The following is a 25,842-nucleotide window of genomic DNA, read 5'->3' on the forward strand; positions in this document are numbered from 1 at the left end:
ATCAATGTGACTGTCCACCCTTATATGTTAGGAGAACAATAATGTACTGCTATTGAGTAACTGTCACTTAGGAGAAACATCATGGAAAGAACATAAATTTTAGGAAGTCCCCGAGACGGTGGAAGTGTTCCAAAAATGATATGCAATGCACACCTGTGCTGTTATGCAACCACAATCACACCAAAGCATTTGTAGTTGCCTACAAGCATGCAATTTCCCAGCATCCATTTAGGTGTTTCACAGTCTAGTAGCAAAGATTATCTAGCATCACATCCTAAGGAAATGTACGTATATGGTATGTACGTACGGTGGCGCTCTTTCAAACAAAAAATAAATATCGAAATCTGTGTGTCTATGTCGAAATTATGCGTGAACATATCCATCTTCTTTTTATGAAGTTGGTTAAAAATACCATCAAATTATAGAGTACGTACTTCACTCCGGCAAGGTACTTTTCGAGAAACATCATCTCTTGCGAAGCCGAAGTTATTAAATTAATTTAAAATGTAATGTTCTCAAATTAATAGATATAGGTTTCACCATTCCTTCGCATTTTAATTCTATGACAGAATACAAGATTTTTCAAACTTAGTGTATATCAGATACTGAAATAACTTGTCATCATTTTGGATAATAATCACTTAGTGAGCCCTTCTCAGTGTATTTTCTTTCGATTACTCCGACTATCCTCTCCAGCGATGTTGTTGGCCTATTTTGTAATTCTACTAAACCACTCTCAGAAAAGAGAACAAGACTAACTGATATTTTTCATTAATTTCAAGTATTTGTAAGATAGATCAAACTGTGGCTTTGGGACACTAGTCATACATAGGTGTATATTAAAATTTTACTAAATATATAACCTTGTAATTTATTTCCTTGTACTTTGCTCGTTGTGAGTTGTTTACGAAGTTCTGCAAGCTGTCTTTCTCTCTGTGATGCTTCTCTGGTTTCAAAACGACTCTGAAAATTGAAAAGAAGTCACAATTTTTTGTTAGAAACAGAAAACGATATTTTAGAAATATGAAAATGGTATTTCTAATGTTTCGTAAACTCGAAGTTACAATTCTGTGTTATAGAAATACTTTTAAATGATGCAATTAGCATTTCCTATATATTTCTTATGGCCTTCTGTACTAAGAAAGAAAGAGAAGGAACCTATGCTGGCAAAATTGCTTATGGTATAACATTTCAAAATGACGTTACGAAATCATGAAATTGCTTTAAGTTAGGAGAAAGTACATTTAACTCAGAAAAGAATGCAAAGAAAATTGTAAAGCAATTTGTAATCTTGAACTATATCACTATTTGACTACTAGGTTAAACTGACTTTACTATTTTTGTCTCTGTATATCAATGTAGGCCAACCATACGAAGTGTTCATTATACTAGAAAAGACAATTAATTTGTATTAGGACAAGATTATCCAATGATATCTCCTTATTTCTACTTTAATATACTCAAATTTTAGCTTGAATCACTTCGAGTCCATAACCAGAAACATTGCCTGGTATTTGACTCACTTTCTGGATCATTGTTGTACTTTCCAGCTTTCAACTCTCCTCTGGAACATTGGTTATGGAGGATAGACGTAGGAGTAAATAGAAAAAAATATAAAATGGGATGAACATACCAGGAAGAGCAGAGCAGAAACATATTTTCCTGTTGAGACAACTGAAGTATAGCCCTTTAAGGAATAATGTAATTTACTCTGTAATAGGCAAGTCAGGTAGTAAATTATTTGTATGGCTAGCGGAGAATGGGAAATTATTTAGTGATTTTATTGTAATAGATCTTAATATGTTTATTGATTGTTATTTGATATTTATTTAACATATTAAGTATTGACTTTATGAGAATAACCATAAAACGGTCTTGGAGTTCCGTATTTCACTCTTAACATGCTTTCAGTAATTATACAGTTTGTGTTGCATTATGATTAACTTTAATATAAAGAAAGTTGTTAAACCAAGTGCACTGTTATTGACTTCTTAAGACGTTCTTCGGTACATGATTTAATTTGTTCTTCGCTTTCATATGTAATTTTACTAGGAAGAGACCCCTGGCTTTTAATTCAAATCTCCATAATAAATCTCAAATTGAGTTATATATTTGTCAAAAGTATCCCAGAGGTTTAGACAGAACCAAATATAGAATATTAATGAAGTTATCGACCTTTAAAATACAGTTACTTCTAATCATTTGAATTCTGTTACCTTGACTTGAGGTCTATCGCCTGACTATATCAATTTAATAAAATGGGTACAGGATGCTGATACTTGTCCTGAATGAATTATCGATCTTTTTCGGTATATCTGATTCCAATGAAATAAATCTTAGTTTCTAAAAAGACTGTATTTTAAATATTGTAACCATTATATGTACCAAATTCTAGTAAATGTATTGAATACCTGTGATGAAATTATGGCGATCCATCTTCTAATTAAGACATCTGATATTTTTTTCTAAATAAGTGCTTTTGCGCCCATTTTCATACTATATCTTGAATTTCAGGATAAGACAATTCTTGTTTAACTCAAAAGTGCTCTTTGACAATTACACGTACCAAAAGCTTAATACAAATTGTGTTTAAAAATAGGAAATAATTTCTACTTTTCTTGCTTTAATGCTTATCATACAAATTTTCAACCTTCATCTTCTTCAAAGTGTTAGCCTCTGTTGATATATCATTGTCATAATTTCTTCCAATTTTAGAACGCCTGCTGGAAATCACTCTTTTCGCTGGTGTGCAGTATTCTCGTCACATATGTCTGAATTTCGTCTATGAGATGGAAAGAACGTTCTTTCAAAGTGATTTTAAGTTTGGAAGATAGAAAAAAATCTGCCAGGGCGAAGTTAAGATAATAGGGTACGTGGGGTATGACGAGAGTACAGCTCTTGAATCTTCTACAAGTAAACCTTTGCCTTCGTTAAATTATAAAACCAATAATCATACTGTGTTCGGCTCATTCACTTATCCTTTTATGCTTGAATAAGCATTTGGAATGTTTCCGTGCAATTTTGCCACAATTGTACGCAAATTTTCACACAGACGCCTTCAATTCCATCTGTGTTGCGCTTTCACTAATATACCATGTCACTCAATCAGCAGTTACTCAAAAAACTATTACATAGATTGGAACGCCGTAAAAGTATATTTAAAAAAAAACGAGATACAACAGTGGGTACGTACGGTAGCTGGAGCCAACCATCTGCGGCCTTTAGCTTTCTATATTATAAGTTCTAGCTTATCTTGAACACACATCGTATATATTTCGTTGAGTGTCTTTTGCTTTGATTCTTTTAATTCATGTACTTTCGAATCTCCTTACAGAAAGGGATATGTAGTGGTTAAGAAAGCTATATGATAATTAAAATGTGAAGCTGTCAGTTGTCTAAGTTCATACACTTAGACAGATACGACAGTGTTAGGCAAAATGTCTATCTAACTAACTAACTCTATGATGACGTATGGAACCAGGAGGTTCAATGAAGCGTTCACAAAAACTGTCAATTGATTTATGTTCATAGCCAACTGGATCCACTTTCTAATTTGTATTCCTACATCTGCAAGACCCATCTTACTCATGTCCTCGCATCAGCTTAAAGTCTTTCTAATGGATGTTTTACGATTGAACCTCTAGTTAAAAATTTGAAAGTGTTCCTACCTTCTTCAATTACTTGATCTCCCCACCTGAACTTTCTAGACTTTAAGACCCTAACAATGTCTAGCTATTGGTCAAAAATGTTAATACGGTACATCGAGTGCTTTTCTTGTAAATCATCAGATACTGCTAATAATATATAATTTGTAAAAGTTGTGATTTGTTGTAAAATGCATTACCAATATTACTAGTGTAAGATAGCGGGAAATGTATTAATTGTTTTTGTATAATTGATTGCAACAAGTGTTTTTTTATTTAAAAAATAAAGTTTGTTACTATTTTGCATGACAATTTTTGTGATCTGTTCGAAATTACCTGAAATGAATCTTGATTAAAATGTAGTCCAAAGGAAGATCTCACATATTGAGATATAAAAAGGTAAAGAGCTGCCTGTAGTATTTGTCTGCTAATCACTTGTCCTATGCAAAGTTGCTTTTATTATCATATTAAGATTAGACTGATGTTTGATGCTAACTTGCGGATTACATGGCACATTGGTGGTTATCCACGTTTTTTTCGAAAAAGGAGAGCCACGACTTTCCGGAAAGGTTGCCGAAAGACATTCGGAAAAATCAAGTAAGGGCAAGTAACTCTCTCTTAGCTTATTTCTAAAGTGTTTGGAATAGTACTGGCTGGTCTTTGTCGATGATGAAATACGGATGTTAGCATTGTTGGTTAGTCAAATTCATAACACGACAATAAAAAGTAACTAATCGCTTTCAAAGTAGGTAATTTCGAAACACAAACTCTTGCTCCATCGCTCCTGCTAGTATTGGAAATACCCACAAGAGTCCCCTTTTGGAATCTTCCGAAGTTCAGATCTGGCGTTGGTTTGGATCTCTTCTACGATGGCAAAACGGGTATCTCTCAGGCCCATTTTTAGCTTTGGGAAGATCCAAAAATTCGATGGTGCTAAGCTGTTTCTAAGCCTATCAAAGTCTCTCAAGCAGATGTCCCCCAATTTTCACATGAACTTGAGTTTGCGCGTTGTTCGAACTCCCATATTGCGCCAAACTGATCAGCACATACTCCTTTGTTCAGCTCCGCCATTCGTACCCTGCCTACTATGACTCATTCACACTTGTCAAATTCATAATTAGGTTACCTAAGGACTGTACTGTACAAGATTCATTCTGATTGAATCACAAACATAAAACTGCAACAATAGTCCGGGAACTTTTTGACTGCCCCTCGTATATGTCTAAGTACACTACTGTATTTTAAGATGAAATATCAACCAACCCTGTTACTATTGAGCGTAGAGCTACTCTTGTGCCCCAATCTTGAACTTAAATTCTAGATACTATAAGTCAGAAATCAAGTTTGATGAATATATATACTAGTTTTAATAAACTAGCAAATTCTTCCATTTGTTATTGCAAGCAGTATATTGGTTTTTATTTTTAATATTTAATACAGAATTCGTTTGAACTTGAAAGCTTCACATGAAATTTGAAAGGTTTGTATGAGTCTTTTAGCGAAACACCCCTACCTTAATAGACCACCTTTCTCCTTCCATTATAGGTTAAAGATCATGAAGCATGAAAAAAATATGTTAAATAAAAATTAAAATACTAAATTTTGTTTGTGTGCCTTTAAGGGATACACATATTCCGTTATCTTATTATAACAGTTTCATTTTTATTTGCCTCTCTTCCACGTCCAACTTGTAAACAAAAAGTCTTCCTTAGAAGGCGTTGTGTCACAAATCCTATGTGCTATTCAAATTTCAAGATTATATCTTAAACAGTTTGGCCTGGGTGTTAATAAGTTACTCAGAACTTCTTTAGATACAGCATTCCTTAATACTAACCGGTTAAAAAATGCTACATAATATCGACACATCTAATCATTTCAAAATGTCTACGGCGGAGAACTGAATCTCGGTCTCCCATGGACACACGTGAATGCTAACCACTGTACTGTTGTGAAGGAGTATAGTGGTTGTATAAAGAGATGGATAAATATTGTGAAGGAATTATATGACATAAAGACATTTATGAATTGACATAAAGAAAATTACGGTATATTTTTTTCTGAAATGGACTGGAAATCCTATTACTTTTGAAACATCGAATTATCATGAGCGTTTAGACGTCGAAATTTACACCCCCCGTATGCTACTTGATTTTGTCAAATACAAATTAAGTCCGGCATGGCTTAGTAAACTTTACATTAATTAAGGTATTGTATCGACCAATATATGTATCTATTGCCTCACATTGATAATCTTGTCTAATTTAAGAAAATTATCTCCAATCACTCATTAGTATAAAGTCACTCATATATCAATCCAATATAAAGTCACTCATTTGCTAGTCACATGTTGTTTGGATTCTTCTATGGGGACTTACCTGGTAGTACTGTTATTACAATCAATTAATCTATACGAAGATATATTTTACTCGATAGGTGGCGTAGAATTTGTTTCAACATTTTCATTTCGTTATTGAATGAACATCTATTCACAAACAAACATTTTCTAATATTTTATTTTGACAATTTATCAACGTAATTTTCTAAAACAATTGCATAAAATGATAAATGGCTTTACTAATAGTGTAATTAAATCTTATAATCAATATTATTATACAGGGTGAAAGGTAACTACGTGGACAAACTTCAGCAGATGATTCCGGGCACCTGTACCAGTAAAACGTCTTGGAAACAAATGCGAGCCGATCAATAGTTTGGGCGCTACAGGGCGCCTAAAGCGTGAGAATATTAACTTGAGGGCCCCATATCTCCACTATCCTGAATTATAGAGCTAAGGCGGCAAGGTCATGTCAAAGAAATTGAACCTGTTCTATCCAAAAATGGCTATGCTGCAAGCGTGACATTCGTGCGCAAGGGAGTCCCCAAAGGAAGTGGGGAATCCCCGGAATGTTTCTGCCGAAATATGGTCCAAATTTGCATGGTTCGACGCATAGACGAACAGAAAGCAATGATTTGTTGGAAATGTCATATTGCCAACATTGTCAATATGATGCAGGAATTTACATTTGCAATGTGGGGTTGCATAACTGTAACAACAGGCAGGCGTTGCGCAATAACAAGACTATGTTCTTGAGTGACCAGACCTGAGAGGGTGAGCCTTTTGAAAATAATAGAAGTAGCACATTATCTAAACAACTGCAACACTTACACATGAGAGTTAGTCGTAACACAGATGGACATAGGGTGCAAGAACTCGAAACTATGACATGTGAAAGACCACTACATAAGACAAACATTTGTATTGGAACGTCCATTCGTACAATACTTTATTGCATGCCGCAGCTGTTGTTCTTGTGTCTAGAAACTTCACAGCAGATATTGCAAGTGCCCTCCCTGCGCGTCAATGCATCCAGCAACTAGTAGCATCATGGATTGCCAAACCCGCTCAATTCGCCCATCTTGCACCCGAAGTTCGACGAATGCTATACTGATACGTTGTTGAAGCGTCTGGAGATCAGGAACGCCCGGGTTCGATCCCAGCCCCCGCCAAATGAACTTTGTAGTGGACAAACATTGTGTGTGTGGGTTATCTCGGGGTTCTCCTGTTTCCTCCCATTTTCTTCATTCTACCATTCCATTCATTACTCATCATCACCGTCTACTTTAGCCTAACCGGCATAATTGTGGGACGTAAAACTCAAAGATTTCATTTCATTTCATTTTCATTTCAGGAACGGTCTCGGTATACACGAGACTTTTCACGTGTCCTCACAAGTAGAAGTCGAGGGGATTCAGGTTAGGTGACCGGACAGTCCACACAACAGGGTCTCTTCGATCAATCCATCTCGAGGGAAATGGTGGTTAGATATTTGCGGACGGGACGTTGGAAGTGGGCTGGAGCCCCATCATGCATTATCCACATGACCTGTCGTACTTGGAGTGGCACATCTTCAAGTTCAATAGGCATAGTGTTCCACAGCAAATTCAGATAAACCTGTTCATTGAGGCGCTGTGGCAGAAATACTGGCCCAAGTAGGTGATCCACAGGAATCCCCGTCCAAACATTGACGCTTAACCATTCCTAATGGGACGATTCAACCATTCCATGGGTGTTCTCTGTATCCCACAGATGACGGTTGTGTAAGTTGATGACGTCAGTCCTACCAGAAGTCTCCTCACCTGAGAAGAGGATTGAATACAGAAATAAAAATAGTGGTGACCCTGTGTAACAACCACTGAGAAAACCTGTCTCACGGAGGGAAATCCACAGGTGATAATGCCCGGACACGCTGCAGATGATAGGAATAGTAGTTGTTTTCATGCAGAATACTTAACACAGTCGCTTGGCTTACGTCATACTGGCGGACCACTTGCCTAGAGCTTGCACTGGGGTTATTCGCAATCTCTTGTAGCACACGTTCTAAGAGGTTTCATGCAAGAACATACTCAACACGGCATACACTTTCATGCATTCTCTCAAAAGATCCTGTTTCACGCAACCGTCGAAATATTGCAGCAAACGTTCAATGATTCGGCTGCTGTCGATGAGGATACTTCTCCGTGTAAATTGTTGCTGCTTCCCGACCACTGCCGTCTGCTTGGCCATACACGAACAACATATCGGACTCTTCTCGGTAGGAACAACGGAACATTTTACAAGCACCGCACAACAAACGTCCGTCACGAGGCACATTCGAACAGTAAACATGCTGGATGTGCCACGACTGCCACTACATGTCAGAGTGCCACGTGACGCTACATGACATCTATGTACTGTACTACGTACTATATCTACACCATTCCACTATTTGCCTCTTCTCCTGTGTGCTCTGCATTGCGGGCGTCAGGTTCAAAACACTGTACTGTCTTGCTGCTGTGCATTGGGCTAGACTTTTAACGCACGTTCATTATGATTACTGTTATGATACGTATTCTTGTTATTGTTATTCATAATAATAAAAATATGTTCATAATAATAATAATAATACTCATACTGCGTATAGTACTAATAATAATATTACTAATAATACTACAAATAGTTGCTACCATCGTTCTTCTCATCTTACTCTTATGTATTGCTTTGTGTTGTTTCCCTATCTTGGTTTATCTCGGACCAGTTTCAACTGTTACACCACGTAAATGCGATAATGGTACCTATACAATGCCTAGGCTGTGACCTATTTTTTCTTTCCCCGGACGTTATGCTGGCTGCGGGACGTACATGCCACACAATACATTGCTACATTCCGGTGCGGCCATTATGACAGTTGTCAGGGTTTTGCTCAGTACCACCAAGACTATGGCTGACTGTTATCTCTACTGCAGTGGACCTGGATGGTCCCTACATTTTTCAATTGTTTCCTATTACGTGGACCATTCCTACTAGTGCATCGATTCGCATCTGTTCCCAAGACGTTTTACTCGTACAGGTATCCGGAATCATCTGCTGAAGTTTGTCCACGTAGTTACCGTTCACCCTGTATAAAAAGTTGAAGTAACTGACTTATCATTAAACAAGCCTTTCGATAGGTGGAAACGTGAAATTTGGACAGAATACTTCTTCTGTTACGAACTGAAGAGGTATGATAAGAGTAATTCATTGAAACTTGTATCCTAAGTGAGGTTTAGGAGGATAAAAGAAGTCTGCCAAGAAATGAATATCTCAAATCCTTGAATTTTGAGAGATGAAACTTAGCGTATACACTCTTCATTAAAACTTTAAAAGAAGGAGTGTTTAACCTGTTTCGAAAACTCCACTCCTAACAAGGAAATATATCATTCCTATAATATTCAATTTTTTCTTTATTCAAAAATTGAAAATGTAAAAATTTGCTTAAGTCGGAGTTGTGAAATTCGGCATACAAGCTCTCAGCTAAAAGTAATGGCATATAAAGTGTCTCAGAAAATCCCACTCCGAAGGGATGGAAAGAGGATCGTTTCTACAATATTCAAATTGCATTTTCTTTATTTAGTAAATGCTCAATCAGAAGACTCACTCAAGATGGATATGAAATTCTGTGTATAAGCTCTTAAAGGTAAAGGAATACACATTTCAGTATTTTCGAGAACTCGGCTCCTAGAAAAGAAAAATAGGAAACTTAGACTCCTAAAAAGAAAAATAGGAAAAAATAGGAAAAATAGAAAACTAAAATTTTTCAAATGTCACTGTTTAATCAGAAAGTACTCAATATGAAGATTTTTAAAGTTGGGTGTATGCTCTTCGGTACACAATATGATAATTAAAAACATGATTTAATGCTTTCAAAGACTCCAAATACTATGGGAAGAAAGGGGACAATTTCTACAATGTTCAAATTTCCGGTTTTATGTTTATTATTCTTTCCGTCCGCAGAATGAAAAGTTATGATAGTGTCGATACAATTTAAGAACCGTATACTTTATTCTACGTTCATTCCCCTTGTGCGAAATACTATAGAATTAGTTTCTAGGATAAGCATGTTTTCACATCTCTTTCTGTTTTAAAGTATACATAAAAGACAAAATAAGATTTTGTTTAATATATGCGTTCTAATGCACAATATTGCATAACTGTGATATAAATTTCTTACATTCTTACAAGGGTGCTCCTTGTCAACAAAATGCAGATTATGTGTTAAAAATAGAGTATTTTTTTTTTGTAGACAAGATTCGAATCCATGCCAAAATGGGAAGTGTTACACAACTCCACGGCATTATTCAGTATACCAAGAATTCAAGACTGATTTTTCTCCGTTTATTTCTGTTCCTGTTCTGTTGACGGTATACCCTTTACAACCTTGAATCTGGCACCATGCAGTATTTCAGTTTTCAACATTTATCTCCTTTTTGTTATATTTTATAATCGTTTTCTACATGCCATCTGAATATTTTCTTGGCACCAATGTCCAAATAGTCTATTTCCATTAAGGAATTGACACGTTTCTCCTCAATAGAATGAAAGGAAAATATATTTCCCTTGCAAGTAGACCCAAGGGCATAAGGATCAATACATAATTTTTAGACCTTAGTCTTTGGAAGATAGTCTAGGATTTTGTGAACAGAAGTTTACATATGATTCGCAGCTGACGTTGTAAATGGCAAGATAAATTAAAAAAAATATTTTTTATAATTTTTCAAAGGCCACATTATCAAACATCAAAATTTTATTCATTTTATAAATTTTAGGATAGAGACACTTATTGTGGTAAACATATCATAAAATTATGACTTAATTTTCCAGAAATCTTTGCAGAGCTACTGAAGCCTAAGAAATGCTATAGTTTATGTTAAATTGACATATATATATATATATATATATATATATATATATATATATATATATATATATATATATATATATATATATATATATATATAAAGCTAATTTAGTTTCTAGAAAGAGGTTTAATTTACCATTTAAGAGAATTATAGCTAGAACTAAACTTGATTATTGACTTATTTTCTTTATATTTTATTTTATTTTGAGCCACCCTTTCCTTTTGAATGACTTTGGCCTACTAACGAAAAATGTTCCTCTTCTTACTGTTAGACTTACAGAATTAGAATTTATGTTTTCAAATTTTGAAATATACTCTACAATTTTCATAGTTTACTAATACTTCTCAGAAGAATACAACATCGTCTAAAACTTTATAACAGTTTCACTAAGTGAGTCGTGTAAGCATATGTCGACTGTCTACTGGACAAACAATTAAATGTCCATTTGGGTGAGCCTAATTAATTTGCTTACATGGCATCTTAAAGTTCTGGCGTCTTGAGTTCAAGTCTACTTTTTAAACAGAAGAGAGTTCTTGCAATATATCAAATTCACAGTAGCAAAATCTGAGAAAACTATAGTAGCTTCAGATCTTATCTGAACGTAGTCACATACTAAGTACATAGCCTCGGAAAAACACTTGGAGATAACGAGTCCTACATGATATGTTAAAAAAATCGTACGTCGCGAGTCAAAGTAAATGCTATGCGTTTCTCCAGTTCACATGTGTCCGAAGGATAACGTTAGATTGATTTTCGTCACACGCTTCGTAAATGCTTTTCCAGAGACATTATTGTCTTCAAATGACCGCGCAGGTAAATGGCCAATAATGTGAGATCCTAAGAAAGTGGTGGCTACTGAAGTATTTCCTGTCGATGTACTATGTGCTGAGTTCTGAGCAATAAAGAATACCCTCGAAGAAGATTTATGCAATGAGCGGTGACCCGTATGTTCTATACCATACTAAAAGTTTTCGATCTCCATACCCAGGCAGATGTCTGCAGGTGAGATCTGAATTTATCACCGTTAATGGATATATTGCGTTACCCCTTCCATTAAGAAACGCGCTTGGATCAAAATGGTGACCAATTTGGAAGTATTACTGAAACATTTGACCTTACCTACAGCGGCCATTTTCTTGGTTTGTCTTGTCGGCGTATGAATACCCAATCCTTTTACAGTATTTGTTCTTTACTGTAGTTACCACTCTGTACTAAGAATATTACTTGAAAATGCCAAACAGTTTCGGATTGAACTAGAGTTCATCGTCCGTTTCAACACAGAGACTATATAACACGATTATGTGCAGCTTAATGTGAGATCCAGAGCACATGTGCTTCCGGCGGAAATGTAGTGGTCTAGACGTGGAGAGTGAAAATATAGCCTCAATAAAACTGCTCGTAATATTCTGAAATATTAATCCAACCCATTAAATATCAGGTTGTTCATGGGGGCGCGGTGGCTCAGTGGTAGAGCGTTCACCTCCGGTGCTTGAGGCCCCTGGTTCGATCCCAGCTCGCGCCGTGTGGACTTTGTGGTGGACAAATATCGTGCGCGTGGGTTTTCTCGGGGTTCTCCCGTTTCCTCCCACTTTATTACTTCCACCATTTCATTCATTTCTCATCATCACCGTCTCCTTTAGCCTGACTGGCATAACCGTAGGACATAAAACTAAAGATTTCATTTCATTTTTATCCCTTTTCTGCCCTAACAACGTTTCGAACTTCATGTTTTAATTTCATCTATGCTTTTCGGCAGAGTTTCTAGTAATGTCTAAAGGAAAATGCACATTCCTTGATTTCTATTCTGTAATTAATTAATACTGTATATTTAATATAATATGCAACGTACAAGTAATATCGAATTTGCCTCCTCATAATGTATACATATATAATTGTTTTACCTTATTGCCAATGTCAACTCCTTCGTCCACAAGGTTCATTTTGTCTTCGATCATTTCATCTAAAAAAAAGTACATTTTAAAGAATTTTAGAAACTATTCTCTAGTTCTATTCCACAACGAGCTATCATTATTAAATAATTAATTGCATGAGTAAAAGAACTCAGGGATTACTTGCCGCAGAACAAAAGGATACAAAAATATGTGCTTGGATTCTACCATCTGCATCAAATCGGATTTTGTATCCAAAATTATCCATTATCTTGTTCGATATTAGCAGCCTATCGTTCTGTAAGTTTGCCAGAGGTCACCAAATCAAAGGCTTTTAAGTAAAATGATGTCCACGCTGCGCAAATTTCTCTTAAGAGAGAACAGTATTCCCATCTTAAACATTATAATTTTAGATATAATAATACTACAAACACCATTAAGCATACCTTTTATATAACAAATATATATGGATTGGCTGAAAAAATGAGATTTTTTCTTTTTTATATTAATGTATAGGTTAACTAGTTGTCAGCGATCCCGAATTCATTGAAGAAAAGACTGTAATTATTTTTTAACTAATAGTATATGTTACATTTGATTTGTTAAAGCGTGACACATTCATTATGTTTCATCTTTAATCATAAGGCTTGTAATTGATTCCAAAACTTTATGAGGAGTAAAAGAAACGCATAAAACTTTCTCATGCTTATCGACGTACATTTGTCTTTTCAAATTAACATATAATCAATGAAAAAATTAATCAACATTAACATAGAAAGAAGGGGAAGAGAAAAACACTGCAATATAGCGTTTGAAAAGGCCACAACAGCTAGTGGATTCCGTATCATTCTGAGTGCCAGTTATGGTAGGTTGCTTGCCAAATTGGTCTCTATCTATAGGAATCCGTGGACAAATCGTTATGTAGGGGACATTATTCAACGTATAGTGAGGGGCCGCGGTGGCTCAGTGGTAGAGCGTTCACCTCTGGTGTTTGGGGTCCCGGGTTCAAACCTTGCTTCCACCAAGTGAACTTTGTGGTGGACAAACACCGTGTGCGTGGGCTTTCTCGGGGTTCTCCCGTTTCCTCCCACTTTCTTCATTCCACCATTTCATTCATCTCTCAAATTTACCGTCTCCTTTAGCCTAACCGGCATAAGCGTGGGACGTAAAACTCTAAAATTTCATTTCATTTCATTTCATTTCAACGTATAGTGACATGTCTGCAGCTTCTTTGAGGGGATTTTACTTTACATAATGACAAGCTTCATCCATAAAGTGCACGAACTGTAAGTGGGTACCAATGGAACCTAAGTTTGAAATAATGGACTTGGCAGCATATTCAGAGAAGAGAAAAATGCAGTATAATGCATATTTTAATGCATGAAATTTGATTCTACATTAAATTCATTATTTGTTATCGAATTGAAATAATGGAATTTATGATGAAAAGCAAAGTGCAAAATTCTTGAGGAACGGGGAATTCCTCCACTAAATATTTTTTGACAAAATTTTCCTCACCAAAACCTTGCTGTGGGGATAATACAGTAAAATAACATCAGAAGTTTGCAAAATAATTCATATGTAAACAACGCGTATTTCACATTTAATTATTAGGTGACCTTGTAGTCAGCGGTATAATAGTAATACTTAATTTTGTATAGTTTACAACTTATGAATGCCCAAATACGTTAACTTTCTATATCGAAGCTTGGAAGTCAAAAGTGCGCAGAGGTTTTTTTTTTTCTTTAACTCTTTAGTCCTCTAGTCTCCTCCTCTTCGATTGCATGATTTCTCACTCTGATGAAAAGTATTATATACCAGCAGGAAAAATACTAATATGTAGTCTCTCTTTTATGCACCCTTCCAACCACATGAACGGGAACTTGCTCCCTTATAGTTGCGGCCTTGTGAGTTATATAAGTAACATACAATGGCTACGTAATGCTTTGACTAATAAATACTGTAAAGAAAAGAAGAATTGCAATTTTTGTTTAACTTTCCGAAAGAAGCAACTACGGGATTAAAAATAAGGTAGGAAAGGCAACACATTTGTATGAAAATGAAGTGAAACACACACCGGTCTATCCTGACCTTTTGAATCTTGCACTTAGGTTTACAGCGGAAGCGACAAAATGACTCATCCATTGTAGCTTTCCCGCACCGAACAACAGCCACAAAAACCTACTGTGACACTACTCCCAAAACACACTTTTGTTTAGTTGTAACTACTCGAAAAACCCTGTAAATAGAAAGTATTACTGCAAAACCGAACTGAAACAAGCTATTGTTGTCTTCTGTATTAATATGTTTCACCTTTTGTTTCAAAATTAAAGGCCTGTTCACACACAATGTAGACACGGTTACAGAATATATTCACTCTGGTATGAAAATATATTTCCCTTTGATATTTTACTTAAAAGAAAAACTTAAATTTGTCAAACTTACATACTATACATAGTAAAAAGTTTATACTAACCAGTCTCTGCCTTGTTCTTGTTTTATTAATATCAATTCTTATTATTCTCTTATTAATCTCCACGATCTGCCTGTTGTCTTGTATACGCTCTTGTATCAAATGCTTTTGCGTCGAATGCTCTACCTGCCACCGAAACGCCTCTTCTGGCTGCCTTTGTTTCAATTTTGCACGCCACTTCTATTCCTTTATTTTACTTTTGTCAATGGTATAATTTCCCGATTTTTCATTAAAGATTTTCAAAATGTTTAGGAATATCAAACGAACAAAAGTGAAGTGTAATCAGTTATGCAACAAGTAAAGAAGCTTGTAACGAATATATCAATTTATTTCAAGATAGGAAACTACACAAAATTAATGCCAAGACTATAAAAGAACTGATAATAATTCACAGCAACTGCTTATCTAAGAAAATGTTACACCAAATAAGTCAATTGAATAAACGGCTTTCTTCAAATTGCCAACTAGGTCTTTCAATTTGCCAACTTATTAAGACATTTTGGGACGGAGGCTCTCCTTCTTACCCCCTTAACGACGCCCCTATGTATTGAGCGTAGCTCGTTATATTCAAGAGTATTTCTGAGTTTCTGGAAGTCAATCATAATATTAATCTATCTCATTGGATCTGTCTTTGCCTTTAAATATTATTATTTTCTCGTTGTTCTGTAAATAGTGACATTTTCTAAACTCTGTGATAATATTTACAATATGTTTTCGTAGAAATGGGCATTACTAAAAATTTAAAAATTGATTTAAAAATTGGCACTCTATATATAATTTCAACCACATTTGGCATAAGTGTGGTTTACAATCTGGTAAAAAGAAAATACCACTGAGATAAAGCACTCTTAGTACCCTCAGAAGTGTGAGTGGCAAGGGGTAGCATGTAGGAATATTCAAAACTGACCAGTATTAGTGTCGAATTCGTAGTTCTCGGCATTTATGAGATGAATAGTGACCTCTCGAAGTTGTTAACTCAAAGTTCAGCCTCCATAGGCATTGGGGTAAGAGAGTTAAAAATTAAATTTCCAAAGTAATGTAGATAAGGGTGAAACCCATAGTTTCCGGGGTCGGTAAGCTTATTCCTGTCAGTCCTGAAACCATTTACGTTGAAGTTTAGTCGAATAAAACGAACAGTTCTTCAAGATAGGATGATGAAACTAGCCAAATACTGTTCTTATTAAATATAAATGACGGCGCCAAAACACAGGCTTTAAGGAGAAAAAGATAGCAATTTCTATAATCGTTCCACCTCATTGGAATTGACTATGTCTATTGTTTTTGATTCCATCACGGGAAAACGGCTGACCCCTTGGAAATTAATTGTGGACGATAGTTAGTATGTACTGCAAGGGATCTTCTCATGACATTTTGGTAGAAGGGTGGTTCGTAAGGCAGCCACAATATAGAATGTTTTATACAAGAAATAGGAGAAATATGTTTCTTTTATCAGGTCACTTTCATTGAATATTTTAATCCCCTGGGGAATAAGTTCTACTACTTTCCACACACCCATCTTTCCCGTCCAAAGAACGAACATTTCAAACAATATTTAATAAATATAAATTGAAGCGCTTGGAGGATAAAGGTGTTATGTAACAAATTGAATATAACGGGAAAATTGACTATTACAATGTTGTCCGTTAACATACCGCTTTCATCGTTTCTAAATATCTGCACTCAGACGAGAACTCACTACATAATGTTTTACGTAGCATGATTAACATATAAGACGCGCATGAATCGCCAGAATGCAACGTTTCAGAAAATATAACATAATGCCTTCATCCTCCAAGCGCTTCAATTGTTCCAGGCCTTTACTAATAATTTGTATATTAATGCAAATTTTTATATTATTAGAAAAATTCTTATACGACATTTTGAAACAGCTTACATTAATACAAATCACATTTTCAAAGTAAGCATAATGTATCAAAGAATACAGCTAAGTTAGTACATCGATTTGATAAATTTTGGGTAATGCAGAGAGCTATCAATGCATATGTGTAATTTCAAACTATAAATTACATCCCAAAGAAATTGTGATGAATAATAAATAAATGACACAAACACTTCAAGGGCCATAGAGTACAGATCACATAGTTGGTATTTAGATGCCTGACGTCGCATACCGAAGGTGAAGGCAGTTATGCATTTTTCCTTTTTGATTAGTTTTGTGATACAAAATGTTACATATATAGGGACAAAACAAGTAGGTGTAAAGAAAATAGACTACGATTCAAAAAGGCCTGTAAGTTAACAGTATAGGTTAGATACTCCATTCATTGTTTTCTTTCTGCAAATACAGGGCTTAAAAGTAGAAAGATATCAAAAGAGAATGTGATGCCGTTCTCAATGTTGTAAATAGTTTGGTGAGCTCAAGTGGTCAATGCCGAATTTGAAATCCGTTTATCGATAGACGGTTTGCTTCTTGGGATACATGGTGTTGCAGACATACATAGAAATAGACACGCCGACGGACAAACGGACAACGGACGGACGGACATTTATGCAATTGGAAATAGCTGCCTAAATTAAGGACGCTGAATTCAATCTAAAGTCTGCTTGCTACTACCAGAGTTTGTTTACAAAAAAATATTGCAAGCAGAGAGACGGCCAAGCTAACAGGTTTTGACAATTAGAACTACCCGATAAAGAAATAAGGAATTACATACATACAGAAACATATATATATATATATATATATATATATATATATATATATATATATATATATATATATATATATATATATATATTCGAATACCTAGAACAGAACAGAGAAGAGATGGCATTCTGTAAAGGTAACCAAGAAAGTTCTTTATGTGGAGGTCTGTTCTCAATTGGCCCTCACACCGTGAGTTAAATGCGAATGGCGATAAAGCGAAGGTCACTTCTTCGTATGGGTGTATCCAACATACTGCCTGGTTGTGGCAGTTCAGTTACATCGTGAACTTGCGTGAGGACAGAGTGAAAATGGGACCTCCACATGGCGTCATAAGGGTGTATATCCTGTACGAGTTCAAACTGGGGTCAAACACAGATGCAGTGGGGCGGAAGATATGCCAGGCCTTTGATGAGGATGTCGTGACTACACGAACAGTGGTGGTTTTACAAGTTTAAGGACGGTGACGAAACACTCAAAGACGCACCACGTGCCGGGAAACAAAGACATGTACAAAATAAAGATCATCAGGCAGCAATTGAGGCTAACAGTTTCAAGACATGAGGAACTGAGACTACAATTCAGTGTGAGTGGAGACACCATGCGCCAGTATCCCCATAAACTTCAGAAGCACTGCAAGTTTGGTCGATGTGTCCCACATGATTTGACTCCAGATCAGAAGGCAACGTGAGGAGACCCCTGTATTTCTTTGCTGTCTCGTCTGAGGAAGGAGTCATTTCTGGACAGGATGTTGACATAAGGTTAGTAATGGGTCATGTATGAAGCTGCACGGCACCGCATTCATTGATTAGCATCCCATGAATCGGTTTGAAACCAGCTGAAACCAGCACTGCACCAGAAGAAGGTCCTCCTGTGTGTTTGTTGGACTGCTCAAGATCCTACATCGGAAACTACTACCAGCTGGTCAGAGTATAAATGCAACTGTGTAGTGTCAGCAGTTGAGTCGTGTTCAAGAAAATATCAAAACTCTGGAGCCAGCACTTTTAAATCACAAAGGGGTCCTCCTGTTACAGACCAAGGCTAAACCGCACGTGGCTAGGATATCCCGGGACACCATTCTACGCCCTGGATAGGAAAAAACTATTGCATCCGCCATATTCCCCCCGGATATATACAGTCCGATTATCACCTGTTCCATTCCTCAGACCATCACCTTAGAGAACACCAGTTCAGATCCGTAGTACAGCTGCAAAATGCACTCGATATTTTCTTCGCTTCACGGCCCACCAATTTCTACCGCGATGAAATCCATGGCCTTTCAGAACGTTGGCAGAACGTCTTCGATGCTGATAGGGACTATTTTTGATTTTCCAGGTACATCTTAGGTGACACATCAATGTTCAAGAATAGCGGGTGAGAAAGCAACAGAACTTTCTTGGTTAGCTCTATATTTGATATAATTTAATTCGATTTTCTGTTTAGGATCCCTTTTAGCAGGGAGACGGTATCAGAGGTGGACCTTCAGCTTAACGTGGGATTCGAGCCACTTGGTCTATGGCTGGGAATCAAACCCTTGTCTTACAACTCAAGAATACTCACGCTAACCGCTTAGCCACGAGGCAGCTCACCTTTTTGTGTTTAATAGGTGAACAATTCGAAATGATGGAAACTTGAAATCTGAAGTTTGTAGGTCAATTACTCCTTCCGTTTTAGACACACAGATCCTTACAAGCACACAGGTAGAAACACTCAGAGAGGAACATACCGATTGATGTCAAAATCATCATCATAATAATCATCATTCTGGTATTTTGCCAGAATTGGCAGGTCATTTGCCGCAACTGATAAGGTTCCATGCTCCATGGTCTTCCGCTAACCTCTTCGTCTTCACGTATGAATTTTCTGTTTTGATAACGTATATTTATTGTTGCCTCCTCCGCCCTCTCCCTCTCTTTTCTGCTACCATGCCCTCTAACAGATCTCTCATGATGCGTTCCTTCTTGCCGATTTCCCCAACCAGTTTTTGTTTTTCTTCTTAATAATATCTAAAATTGTTTTTTTTTTCTCCTGAACCATTTCTTACCAGGAACATCATCTTAGTGATCCAAACTGAGTGTAATGAAATTTGGCAGGGAGATACTACACAGGAAATAAACGAATACGTGTTTTTTATTTGCTGCGGAAAAACGGTTTGAGGGGGCAAAAGCCCCCACCCAAAATTGTAAAAGTGGGTCCCCGAAGGGCAGGAACAAGTGGACCGAAGCAAATGAAATTGTACATACATACACTAGACATAAATTTAAAATAAGGGAATACGTGTTTCGTGTTTTCCGGGAAAAATCAGTCGGGTGGGGCACAGTACCCCTCCAAACGTATAAACACGAAATCTAAAAAGGGACTGTAAGTGTAATGCAAAAGTACCTCAAGCACATGCAGAATTGCAACCAAACACTGGTTAGGGCCAATGCACACACAACACAAAAACATAAGCGAATACGAGTGGTTATTTTGTACAGAAAAACTCTTTGGTAGCCGAAACGGGCCGCGAAATAATTTGGCAGTCAGCATCAGAAACGAGATGATTGGAGAAAGTAAGCGAATGAAGTACATATAGACATTTGAGCTGCAAAAAGACAAAGAATGCAGGATACACACGTATGTCCAGCATGTTGTAATTATTGAACTCTATGAGAAATGTACTGGCCATAAGATTTTGGCATTTGTGAACCTACGTTAACTGCAGTTGTTGTATGACCCACAATGACAGTCGAGTTCAACTTCTAGCGATTAGTAAGACGACCTGTTTCCCCAGTTTCCCTATATCCATACATATAATATGTATGTTTTGTGAACATATCTACCGATATACCTTACTCTTTGAAGGCAGGTATTCTCTGTTACACGTAAAGTGTGGATTCTGGCATGTAATCTACTAGTCAGGAGTAGTTGCCATGAAGTGGGCTTTGACGTTGAAAGAAGGTGGATATGTTGAAGGTAAACAAATTATGAAGCATGAAGTGTAGATCCTAATTTATTACTGTGTGGACCACACAATCTTTCCCCACAGTCTGTACATTTGGTATGTATAGTAACGCGTGTTGGAAACACCTTGCATGTTGTCCATACATAGAAGTATACGTCTAGTAGTACTGACAGGTAGTGTGTTCACTCAATAAAGGTTTCACAGTAATGATAGTCCACAAAAGAATGTTGCAAACACAGTGATCGCTTACACCATCCACAACGAATCACACCAACTTGTCTACAAATATCACACATGGGTACGCTATTCGTGTCAAAAGAGTACTCTGCAGGTGTCTGAAACTTTTCAGGTCGTTTTGTTGTGTAACCGATCACATGCCAAGAGTATTTAAGCACGTCTCGATATCGTGGCGAGGAGAATTGATTATGTGTCAATGATTGCAATTTTATTATATTGTCCCTTATATGCAAGTTTATGTCGGACCGTTGCAAGATCACTGCGTCAGAAAAGCGTCGCACAAAGGTCTTCCACAGCCGAAAAAAATATACATCCAGTGGTTGTAGTTTCCAGGTTAGGCCCTGTGGTATTGTGCGCAACGTTGTATGCTTTTCACTCGGTTCTATTTCGCGTAATGTGTTTTCACAATGGCCACGCCATGCATCTAATAGGAGAACATTATTTTTTGCGTTGTTGGAAAATACACTTCAGTGAACCATGTTCGAACATGCTCTTTTGTAAGTTTACCGGACTTCGAGGCAGCTAGGTAAATGTTACGTGGGCGAAACATAGTGTCCTGCACCCTTGGACAGAACTTATCTTTTGGCTCCTTCAACACAACAAATAATGGTGATAGGAAAATCCCATCCGCAGATATTATTGGCTGGATTGTTTAGCTATGTCTTGTCGCACTCATAGCTTGAACAAGTGTTTCGACTTTTTTCATGACCTGCCGTGCCAAGGTACGACCGGCATGCATTTCTAGTTGGAATCCGCTTTGGTCCGAATTATAAACGTTATTTGGGCCGTATTCAATAATTAGTTGTTTCACATTGTTCACAAAGTCACTTACAATATTTGCGGAATCCTCGTCGTCTACTGCATGTGCAGTAGATATAAATTTTGTCACTTTACGCGACACAATGCTGTGTCTTCTTTTAAATTGCCACAGCCAGGTATGCGATGCTGAAAATGAAGGTAGACCTAATCGGTTACTAGCCTGCAACGCCCACCTCCGGAGATCCACATCGTGTATTTGAAAGTGAGCGTTTAGAGCATCTTTAAACGTATGTAGAACGAAATGTGCATCAACTTGTTTTTCCCATCGCACGAGCTGTTCCCTAGAGGTAACCTTTATGTATTTCGATCGGACAGATCCCACGGAAAGAGGCCTCTTCTTACCACTTTTCTAGTACGTGACGGCATTCCGTTTATACTCAAGGGTGACATCACCAACAGATGCGGTGTCGGGTACATCACATTCTTCCGCGTCATCCTCCGGTGCATATTCTACGTCGTCCTGTTCTCTTCCTTTATCGTCATTTGCAAGAGCTAATGTCGTAACTATTTTCATCTGCAACGTAGTTCCCGCTTCCATCCAGTCCTCCAACACATTCTGTAGTACATTTGCTACATGCCTTTCCTCCGCTGTTATTGGCGTATCCGGTAGATGTATTACATCGAAAGCAAGATGCAACAACGCTATAACATTTGCAGCATTTACTGCAACCATACTGTTGCCTTGGTAGGCTCCTTCTTCTTTCGCTCTCTCTGTATGCGTGTGTGTGTGGTCTCCGTGCCATATATATCATCAGGCGTCGGTTATGAGTTCTATGCAATCAGTATACATAATGACCCTTTTCCCGTACATATTTGTACTATTGAGCAAGTAAATACCCCTTTGTGTACTTATCATGTTCCTTATCGCATCATGTGCCACTCACAAGTAGAAGTGTAAGCAAGATAACATCGTAAGATCGCCAACAGTCCATACAAAGTTGAGTATGTTTGCACAACTTCTTGACTATTTGTCGTATGCTGTTTGCATATACTGATCTTCCGTATTGAATTAGCGTTCGTTGCACTTAATAGCAACTGCACACGTAACACATTCATTGTAAATAACACAAGTAGGTATAGTACATACAATTACATAATAGTTTTATTTACAGAATATTACATAAAAGTACTCAAGATAATGGGAAGGAGCGCTGAAAAACTTTAGGAGCGACCTGTCCTCAATTCACGTTCCAAGAAGCTTCACCGTACTTCATATTAAACATCACAATTAATTTAATACTGTCACCACCACTATTAATCATAATAATAATAATCATAATGATAATAATAATAATCATAATAATCGCTAGGCTTCCCTGAGGTCGCTATTCTTCGGTTCCCTTGTGCTATCATTTTACGACTACAATATCTGTTCACAATTTCATTTGCTTCGGTCTACTTGTTCTTGCCCTTCGGGGGCCCACTTTCACAATTTTGGGTGGGGGCTTTTGCCCCCTCAAACAGTTTTTCCGCAGCAAATAAAAAACACGTATTCGCTTATTTTTGTGTATTGTTCCTACACGAAGTTTGATTACAATTCTGCATGTGCTTGAGGTACTTTTGCATTACACTTACTATCCCTTTTTAGATTTCATGTTTATACGTTTGGAGGGGTCTGTGCCCCACCCGACTAATTTTTCCCGGAAAACACGAAACACGTATTCCCTTGTTTTATGTCTAGTGTATGTGTGTACAATTTCATTTGCTTCGGTTCACTTTTTCTTGCCCTTCGGGGGCCCACTTTCAAAATTTTCGGTGGGGGCTTTTGCCCCATCAAACCGTTTTTCCGCAGAAAATAAAAAAACACGTATTCGTTTATTTCCTGTGTAGTATCTCCCTGCCAAATTTCATCAAAATTAGCTTGGATCACTAAGATGTTGTTCCTTGTTAGACCCTGCCATTCGTTTTCCGCTCGAACCAGCCAAGTTTCTTCATTCATCTCCATACCAATGTTTGGAAGGCTTGCAGTCAGTTTTCATCATTTCAGCATTTAACAAGTTTCTTACAACGAAAATAGCCTATGTTTCCGCTCCATTTCGAACGTCGCTAAGTTAATTGGTCGCAGTCCTGATGGTATTTAACTTCAAGTTCAGCCCTTAGCAGGAGCACTCTAAGGAGGAAGTGGGAGAGGCAGGCATAAAAGAGATAAGAAACGACAGATATTAGTGTCGAATCCATAGTTCTCAGGGTCGCTTAGAAAAAAGAATGACACTCCAGATGTCATGAAAATGAAAATGAAATGAAATCTTTCAGTTTAACGTCCCACGATTGTGTCTGTTAGGATAAGGGAGGCGTATGATTAAGGCAAATGAATGGTGAAAGGATAATTGGTGGAATAAGAAACTGGGAGGTAAGGGAAGCACCCCGAGAAAACCCATCTACACAAAGTTGTCCACCACAAACTTACTCGGCCGAGAATCGAACAAAGGACCCCCACGCAGAGGTAAGCGCTCTACCACTGAGACACCATGGCCCCGGTTTAAGTCCAACTTCATCCCCATCTGCACAGAATGAATTAGGAAAGATGAAAAATAATATGTCAAAAATGACACATTTATATCGAACTCTCAGTTTTTACGGCTGGAAAAATGTCTGACTCGTTTGAAATGATATTTGGAAGATAGTTAGAGCCCACTTAAGCTGGGTTTTGTCGTTATATCAATTCGATAAAAGACGTATTCTGAGGGGGTAGGATATTTTAATATTTGTTTCAAAAGTATTATTTCTGAATTTTTATCATTACAGTTTAATTGAAATTAATATTATAAGAAGGAAGGTGATTCAAATATTTCCTATAAACGTATTCATCTTGTACGAAGAACTGACATTTCAGCTAGTAATAACATATTAATGAATTAAAATATCTGAGTATATTGACTTTTTTGACAATGCTTGTATGTTACGTAATGCTCTAATATTATTTACGTATATTTTCTTGACTTTATAAAATTATTATTCTTATTAAATTCAAGAGTTTTATAACTTACCAAAATCTGAGGATGAAGTCATTCTATTTATTTGTAAATTAGAACAGTCATCATCTAGCACGTCATCTGATATAGGTTCCAAAACAAAGTCCTCATAATCAGAATGTCTCAGGAAAATCTGTTCTTCCAGGAAATGATTATTTCTAAATGAATTCTTCTGATTACCAGTTACAGTCCTCATACTCCCACCAAGTGACACAAACGATTTCATTTCTGATCTCTCCTTATCAATATCTTTTAGCACTTCTTCGGTTAATTTTTTGAACAAATAATTATTTTTATTACCACATTCTATTTTGTACTTATCTGCAGCGAAATGTACATTTTGTTTTGATTTTTCTTTATTTCTGTATGTATAACTTTCGTAAGACTTGGCCATTGTTACTTCAGGATAACTTTCGGTGTTCTAGATGAAAATGTCCCAGGAATTATATTAATTATCTTTAACAAAAAACTCCTATTTATTTTCTCGTTCTGTTGCTATAGATCTTATTGTATGTATACTTCACTATTTCAATTGTTAAAGTTATTTACTACAATGATAATATGCTCATTATTTCACTGAGGCATTGTTAAACATTCATATTGTTATGAGGTTTTAAAATATAAGTTAGTAACTATTTTTCAATACTATGTACAAGGAATGATCAAAAAAGGTTGCAAAGCAAACTTTTATGTTATCCACTGTAACTTAACGAAAATGTATTTGTAGATTAATAACATGTCTGTCTTGGCGCAGGTTTGAAGATTTCGGATTCTGATTGTGTACGAGGCGCATCCAGAAAGTAACTTCTCACGCGTCCCCATAGCTAGGAAGCCGCATGTAGCGCAAAGGGACTGCATGCACGTGAGAGAGTAAGGCCCTAGCATTGTGCATGCTTCAGCGGAACACCCCTAGTGCTCTTAGTAGCGTCGTGGCAGTGGTCGTAGTATGAAGTGCGACCAGTGATAGAGTTTTTGAATGCACAG

The 25,842-nt window shown here is 36.8% G+C and overlaps 1 protein-coding gene across 1 annotated transcript; it reads right to left on the minus strand.

The window, feature by feature from the left end:
• Window positions 1-822: 822 nt before the first annotated feature.
• LOC145674112 (uncharacterized) lies at window positions 823-25,336 on the minus strand. Its single transcript, XM_081743934.1, has 3 exons — window positions 24,874-25,336; window positions 12,761-12,819; window positions 823-963 (listed from the first exon to the last, which is right to left on the minus strand). Exons 1-3 carry the CDS (start codon window positions 25,250-25,252, stop codon window positions 823-825), a joined length of 579 nt encoding a protein of 192 aa, XP_081600060.1. The 5' UTR covers window positions 25,253-25,336.
• Window positions 25,337-25,842: the final 506 nt, after the last annotated feature.

This window comes from Thermobia domestica, chromosome 17, assembly GCF_964235325.1.
Source record: "Thermobia domestica chromosome 17, izTheDome1.hap1.1, whole genome shotgun sequence".
Lineage (NCBI taxonomy): Eukaryota > Metazoa > Arthropoda > Insecta > Zygentoma > Lepismatidae > Thermobia > Thermobia domestica.